Source organism: Schistocerca piceifrons, chromosome 7 (assembly GCF_021461385.2).
Source record: "Schistocerca piceifrons isolate TAMUIC-IGC-003096 chromosome 7, iqSchPice1.1, whole genome shotgun sequence".
Lineage (NCBI taxonomy): Eukaryota > Metazoa > Arthropoda > Insecta > Orthoptera > Acrididae > Schistocerca > Schistocerca piceifrons.
Genome location: NC_060144.1, coordinates 250,110,899 through 250,118,528, shown reverse-complemented (window position 1 = coordinate 250,118,528; position 7,630 = coordinate 250,110,899). Strand labels below are relative to the sequence as shown.

Sequence of the window (7,630 nt, the reverse complement as noted above, 5' to 3'; positions counted from 1 at the left end):
GTGACGCGGAATCACCATAGCGAAGATACGGGCTGCAAATGGGGAAAAAAGTTGAGTTAATCAGAGTCCGTGAATCAGTATCTCGAAAACGGCGAAGCTGATAGGACAACGAAACTACCACTATATGCTAAGTGCCTGGGCGTCCACAAATCTTCACAGAACCTGGGGTTCGGAGGCTTGTCTGCTTTGTAATGCAGGATAGATGGTGATCTGCGGCATCTCTGCCGAGAGAGCACAATGTTGGTGCACGAACAGCGTTTCGGAGAACATCGTTCATCGTAAATTATTGTATATGGAGTTCCACAGCAGACCACCCCCTATGTGTTCACATGTTGACCCAACAACATCGTCAGTTTGGGCTACAAGGGGCACTTAGCCATCGGGATCCGACTGTCGACAAATGGAAACGTGTCGGCACTTCGACGGCAGCACATTTTTGTTACACTAGGTCGATGGTCGACTCCGCAAACTCCGTCATCGAGGTCAACGGCGGCTCGAAACGTGCAGCACGCCACAAACGCAGGCTTGTGAAAGCAGTGTTATACTATGGAAAACATTCTCCGGCACTTCATGGGACCTGTGGTAGTAATCTAAGACAAGCTGACAGTTGCGAACCTCTTGCATACCCTCATGCTTCGCCTGTAGGCCTGTTGGTTGTTCCAGGTGACTGTCCATCGTTGTTTGTTCCAGATGCTACTGTGTTGGTTGATCCAGGTGCAGGGGCACCGCTTGTTCCAGGTACTGGCGCCTCACTTGTTCCAGGTACTGGCGCTTTACTTGTTCCAGGTGCTGGCGCTTCACTTGTTCCGTGTGCTGGCGCTTCACTTGATCCAGGTGCTGGCGCTTCACTTGATCCAGGTGCTGGCGCTTTACTTGTTCCATGGCCTGGCGCAACACTTGTTCCAGGCACTGTCACTTCGCTTGTTCCAGGTGCTGGTGTGTTGGATGATCCAGGCTCTGGCACATCACTTGTCCCAGGTACTGGCACATCACTTGTGGAAGACACTGGTTCTTTGCTTGTTCCAGATGCAGATGTGTCGCTTGTTCCAGGTGCAGATGCGTGACTTGTTTCACTTGCTGATATCTCGCTCAGACCAGGTGCTGATGTCTCACTTGCTCCAGGTGATGGTGCTGCACTTGTTCCAGGTGCTGGTGCTTCGCTTGTTCCAGGTGCAGATGCATCACTAGTTCCAGGCGGTGGTGCTTCACTTGTTACAGGTGCTGATGTGTCACTTGTTCCTGGTCCTGTCGATTCATTTGTACCTGGTGCTGGCTCTTCAGTTGTTCCAGGTGCTGGCACATCACTTGTGGAAGACACTGGTTCTTTGCTTGTTCCAGGTGCAGATGTGTCGCTTGTTCCAGGTGCAGATGTGTCGCTTGTTCCAGGTGCAGATGTGTCACTTGTTCCAGGTGCTGATATCTCGCTTGTTCCAGGTGCTGATGTCTCACTTGCTCTGGGTGATGGTGCTGCACTTGTTCCAGGCGATTCATTTGTTCCTGCTGCTGGCTCTTCAGTTGTTCCAGGTGCTGGTGCACTGGTTGTTCCAGGACCTTGTGGATCACTTGTTGCAGGCACTGGTGCTTTGCTTGTTCCAAGTACTGGTGTATTGGTTGTTCCAGGTGCTGTGGCACTGCTTGTTCTACTTGGTGGCACGCCAGTTGTTTCAGGCAATGGCGCCTCATTTGTCCCAGGTGGTGGTGCATCGCTTGTTCCAGGGGCTGGTGCCACAGTTGTTCCAGGCACTGGCAATTCGCTTGTTCCAGGTGCTGATGCATCACTAGTTCCAGGTGCTACTGCTTCGCTTGTTCCAGGTGCTGATGTATCACTTGTTCCAGGTCCTGGCGATTCATTTGTTCATGGTGCTGGCGCTTCAGCTGTTCCAGGTGCTGGTGTATTGGTTGTTCCAGGACCTGGTGCATCACTTGTTCCAGGCACTGCCACTTCGCTTGTACCTGGCACCAGCACATTACTTGTGGAAGACACTGGTTCTTTGCTTGTTCTAGATGCTGATGTGTCACTTGTTCCAGGTGCTGGTGCTTTGCTTGTTTCAGGGACTGACACTTCACTTGTTTCAGGTGGTGGCGCTACAGTTGTTCCATGTGGTGGTGCATTACTTGTTCCAGGGCCTCGTGTTACGCTTGTTGCAGGTGCTGGTGCTTCACTTGATCCAGGTGCTGGCGGTTGGCTTGTTCCTGTGCTGGTGCATCACTTTGCCAAGTGGTGGCACAACACTTGTTCCAGGGGCCAGTGCTTTACTTGTTGCAGGCACTGGCACTTCACTTGTTCTAGGCACTGGTGCATCACTTGTTCCAGGCACTGGTGCATCGCTTGTTCCAGGCACTGGTGCATCATTTGTTCCAGACACTGTAGCATCACTTGTTCCAGGCACTGGTGCATCACTTGTTCCAGGCACTGGTGCATCACTCGATCAAGGCACTAGCGCTTCACTTGTTCCAGGTACTGACACATCACTTGTTCCGGGTGTGGGTGCTTCACTTGTTCCAGGGCCTGGTGCCACAGTTGTTCCAGGCGCTGGTGCTTCACTTGGTGCTGATGTCTCACTTGCTCCTGGTGATGGCGCTTCAGTTGTTCCAGGTTCTGGTTCATGGCTTGTTCCACTGGCTGGAGCAAGCACTGGCACTTCACTCCTTTGAGGCCCTGGTGTGTCACTTGTTCCAGGTGCTGACATTTCACTTGTTCCAGGTACTGGTGTGTTACTTGTTTAAGGTGGTGGCGCTTCACTTGTTCCAAGTGTTGATGCATCACTTGTCCCAGGTGCTTGTGCATCGTTTGTGTCAGGTGCTGATGGGCCACTTGTTCCAGGCATTGTGCATCATTTGTGTCAGGTGCTATCTGGTCACTTTTTCCAGGTGCTGTCATGTTGGTAGCTGTCAGTGCATTGGTTCTTCCTGTTGCTGAAATCACCTCCAACAGCAATTCATGCCACCAGGCCTCATCCTCATCCTTCTGTTCATATCTCAGTGGTGTACCTGCAATGCCTAAAATTTCATAAAAAGTATTTATTAAGTAAACAGTAGAGTAAAGACAATTTTGTTTTACATATAACATTAAATTACTTATTTTTATGAACATTGCTTTGTGTAATTTCATCACTGTTTGCTTGTCATGGAAATGTGTCTTATGTTTACAGTGTAGTAACAGGTTGAAATTTTATGTTTACAATGGAGGAACAGGTTGAAATTTGTTAACTGGAAACCGGAATATGTGATGCTATGTACAGATATCAGTTTACTTTCTTAAATCATCATCTCTCCCCCCCCCCCCTCTCTCTCTTTCTATATCTCTCCCTCTCTCTTTCTTTCTATCTCTCTCTCTCAATCTTTCTATCGCTCTCTTCTTTAATCCTCTTTACGAGGGATCACAAATGACAATCGTCCACCTTATACTTGACAGTTACTTTGCTGTCAAATATTTCCCAGTCTGAGTAATGTTATTTACACTAAAATCCACAAGACATTGTCCATGAATATATTTATTTCCATTGAGTGAACCTTTTCTGTGCATTTATTTATTAGTTTTCGTGTTTAGTTTTTCCGGCATAGTGGCTTCATTTCTGCTGATGAATACAGGAGATCGTTTTACTTCAGGTTTAGAAAGGCAAAGACTAGTCCTTTTTTCAGTTTCTATAACTGGCTTCGAGGGGATGTATATGCAACTTCCAATTATTAGAAAAAAATTTAATTAGCAACCTATGCCCGAAAATGAGTCTTGAAAACAAAATGATTTTCAGTCAGATCATTTTAAGTCACTGACTTCAGGGTACACACACAATCTGAGAAAAGGGCGCCAATGAGTGTTATTTGTATTGTTATCACAAACCATTTTCGTTCAACTACAGCATTTGAAAATATTTTAATCGCAATAATATATTAATACATTATTTTACAAATTTGTTGCCTAGTAGTTTCGGTTAATAGACAACTATCTTCAGTTCTGTAAAAGAATAAAGAGGAAATTGCCATTAAAGTAAAATGCATTTAAAAGTGTTTACCAAAAAACATCATTTCAAAATAATAAAACGTGAACAAGTGAAATCGAAACAACCTTGCTGTATACACTGTATTTACGTGTAAGCTGCACTACCATTGTCTGTAAGAGTATCTCGGACTATGTACATAAATGTAAATAGCCTATCAGTTAAAGTAAACAGATAAGTCTTCATGACAGACTTTGTTTAAAAGATGTGGAAACGTACAAATAGTAAAATCGTACTGTATCTCACTATGGTTCCAGACTTTAAACGATCTGTTGGCGACATCAGTGAGATCACTAAGTGCCATTCCGTCTCTATGGAAACATACGGAAAATTACCTTTCAGTAAAAGTGAAAATTTAACCGTTTTTGAAATATATTTTTGAGAATATTAATACATGAGAAAAATGAAATACATTACAAAACTTACCATGCTTACTAAGCACTGTAGATTTGAGTTCATGTTGGCCACATTCTCGCAACTTAGTGTAACTCATGAATTCTAAAATATACAGGGTGTTACAAAAAGGTACGGCCAAACTTTCAGGAAAAATTCCTCACACACAAAGAAAGAAAATATGTTATGTGGACATGTGTCCGGAAACGCTTGCTTTCCATGTTAGAGCTCATTTTATTACTTCTCTTCAAATCACATTAATCATGGAATGGAAACACACAGCAACAGAACGTACTAGCGTGACTTCAAACACTTTGTTACAGGAAATGTTCAAAATGTCCTCCGTTAGCGAGGATACATGCATCTACCCTCCGTCGTATGGAATCCCTGATGCGCTGATGCAGCCCTGGAGAATGGTGTATTGGATCACAGCCGTCCACAATACGAGCACGAAGAGTCTCTACGTTTGGTGCCGGGGCTGCGTAGACAAGAGCTTTCAAATGCCCCCATAAATGAAAGTCAAGAGGGTTGAGGTCAGGAGAGCGTGGGGGCCATGGAATTGGTCCGCCTCTACCAATCCATCGGTCACCGAATCTGTTGTTGAGAAGCGTACGAACACTTCGACTGAAATGTGCAGGAGCTCCATCGTGCATGAACCACATGTTGTGTCGTACTTGTAAAGGCACATGTTCTAGCAGCACATGTAGAGTATCCCGTATGAAATCATGATAGGTGGAAGAACATGGGGCCCAATCAAGACATCACCAACAATGCCTGCCCAAACGTTCACAGAAAATCTGCGTTGATGAGGTGACTGCACAATTGCGTGCGGCTTCTCGTCAGCCCACACATGTTGATTGTGAAAATTTACAATTTGATCACGTTGGAATGAAGCCTCATTCGTAAAGAGAACATTTGCACTGAAATGAGGATTGACATATTGTTGGATGAACCATTCGCAGAAGTGTACCCGTGGAGGCCAATCAGCTGCTGATAGTGCCTGCACACGCTGTACATGGTACGGAAACAACTGGTTCTCCCGTAGCACTCTCCATACAGTGACGTGGTCAACATTATGATTGCACAATTGCGTGCGGCTTCTCGTCAGCCCACACATGTTGATTGTGAAAATTTACAATTTGATCACGTTGGAATGAAGCCTCATTCGTAAAGAGAACATTTGCACTGAAATGAGGATTGACACATTGTTGGATGAACCATTCGCAGAAGTGTACCCGTGGAGGCCAATCAGCTGCTGATAGTGCCTGCACACGCTGTACATGGTACGGAAACAACTGGTTCTCCCGTAGCACTCTCCATACAGTGACGTGGTCAACATTACCTTGTACAGCAGCAACTTCTCTGACGCTGACATTAGGGTTATCGTCAACTGCACGAAGAATTGCCTCGTCCATTGCAGGTGTCCTCGTCGTTCTAGGTCTTCCTTAGTCGCGAGTCATAGGCTGGAATGTTCCGTGCTCCCTAAGACGCCGATCAGTTGCTTCGAATGTCTTCCTCTCGGGACACCTTCGTTCTGGAAATCTGTCTCGATACAAACGCACCGCGCCACGGCTATTGCCCCGTGCTAATCCATACATCAAATGGGCATCTGCCAACTCCGCATTTGTAAACATTGCACTGACTGCAAAACCACGTTCGTGATGAACACTAGCCTGTTGAGGCTACGTACTGATGTGCTTGATGCTAGTACTGTAGAGCAATGGGTCGCATGTCAACGCAAGCACCGAAGTCAACATTACCTTCCTTCAATTGGGCCAACTGGTGGCAAATCGAGGAACTACAGTACATACTGACGAAACTAAAATGAGCTCTAACATGGAAATTAAGCGTTTCCGACACATGTCCACATGACATCTTTTCTTTATTTGTGTGCGAAGAATATTTCCTGAAAGTTTGGCCGCACCCTTTTGTAACACCCTGTATAAAAATAAAAGAATGGTCAAAGCATGCTTGCCACCATGTAAAAACTCTTCGCGTGCTTGATTCACATCACCTCAGTTATGCCAGTAATAACTGACTGATGACGTACAAGTGTCAACAGTTAATTTTAAGAACGAAATAGTATTTATTATTGAGCTAAGTATGAAAACGAAAGAAAAATTGAGCTGTAGTTAACATCAGAAAGTAACTATTAGCTTTCAGTTCAATGTTCCCATGCTGAACATGAAATTAAAAAACGAGAATATTAAAACAAGTATTAAAAATAAGAACCGTATCACCCTGTACTATTTTAATCAAATGAGTACTGATGAGACAGCCCTGAAGTCTAGTCACAAAATTGCTGTTAAAAGCCAACAGTCTACCTCTGTGATTGAGTTTCCATCTCCTAGGACGTAAATGTAGCAGAGCTGATGTCATTGCTTGCACGCAGTGGGCTATGTGGAAGGCAGCGTTCCCATTTTGGCACTCGTCCGTGGAGAACACAATCACAATTCCGTCCATCGGTACCAGGAATTTCGCAGTAAGGGCTGAAGTCACTTAGTTCTCAGTAACCGAACTGCTAGAAACTACTCTTACACATCGTAAATCTCATTGTATCGGACTGTCATCGCCGTCCTACATTCTTTACTAATCGTCTTCAGAACATCGATGCCAAGAGATCAGCTTTTCTTGCCACGGACGAACGCTGCCGCCATCGCCGGATCGGACTACGACGACCAAGGCATAAGAGTGAGGACAGGACCTGGATTCACTGTTGAAACAACATCAAAAGCTGTAATCTATGCACACTGCCTGATTTTTGGTCATCAACATGGGTGAAAATGTAAGATGTTCACAGAACCTACCCGTAATAATACAGCACCAATAGTGACGCCAGCCTTCCGGGCAACAGCAACATCACCGTCACAAATCGTAACACCAGGCTCTCCATCACCAGCAGCATAATCAGTCGCAGCAGCTTATGTCATTATTAACAGCCACAGTGCTGTAAACTACAACGCCAGCGACGAATCTTACACCATTACCTGCCTGTAAACAATTCTTACCGCTCTCGTTCCACAAACTTAGTTCCAAACTCGATCTAACCCTATCATAAAAAACTAATAATTGGCCCAGTACCACTGAGCATCAGGGTGAAACCAAACGAACTCAGTTAAATCTATCGTACACTGATGACGTACGGATCGAAATAATTCCAGAACCACAAAACTCAGCACCTTCCCCTTCCTTTAGGTAAGCTGACTTGTCCCTAGATTTATAAACCTAAAGACATTCCT

General features: G+C 45.1%; 1 protein-coding gene across 1 annotated transcript; it reads right to left on the bottom strand.

Moving 5' to 3' along the window:
• Positions 1 to 628: 628 nt before the first annotated feature.
• LOC124805599 (mucin-5AC-like) lies at positions 629 to 2,422 on the bottom strand. Its single transcript, XM_047266165.1, has 3 exons — positions 2,211 to 2,422; positions 1,954 to 2,162; positions 629 to 1,839 (listed from the first exon to the last, which is right to left on the bottom strand). Exons 1-3 carry the CDS (start codon positions 2,420 to 2,422, stop codon positions 629 to 631), a joined length of 1,632 nt encoding a protein of 543 aa, XP_047122121.1.
• Between the last annotated feature and the right edge of the window lie 5,208 nt (positions 2,423 to 7,630).

Coding starts and splice junctions, on each gene's coding strand:
- LOC124805599 (XM_047266165.1), bottom strand. CDS start 2,422: ATGCACCAGTGCCTGGAACAAGTGATGCACCAGTGCCTGGAACAAGTG. Junction 2,163..2,210: donor TTGTGCCACCACTTGGCAAA/GTGATGCACCAG, acceptor ACCTGGATCAAG/TGAAGCACCAGCACCTGCAA. Junction 1,840..1,953: donor AAGTAATGTGCTGGTGCCAG/GTACAAGCGAAG, acceptor ATGAATCGCCAG/GACCTGGAACAAGTGATACA.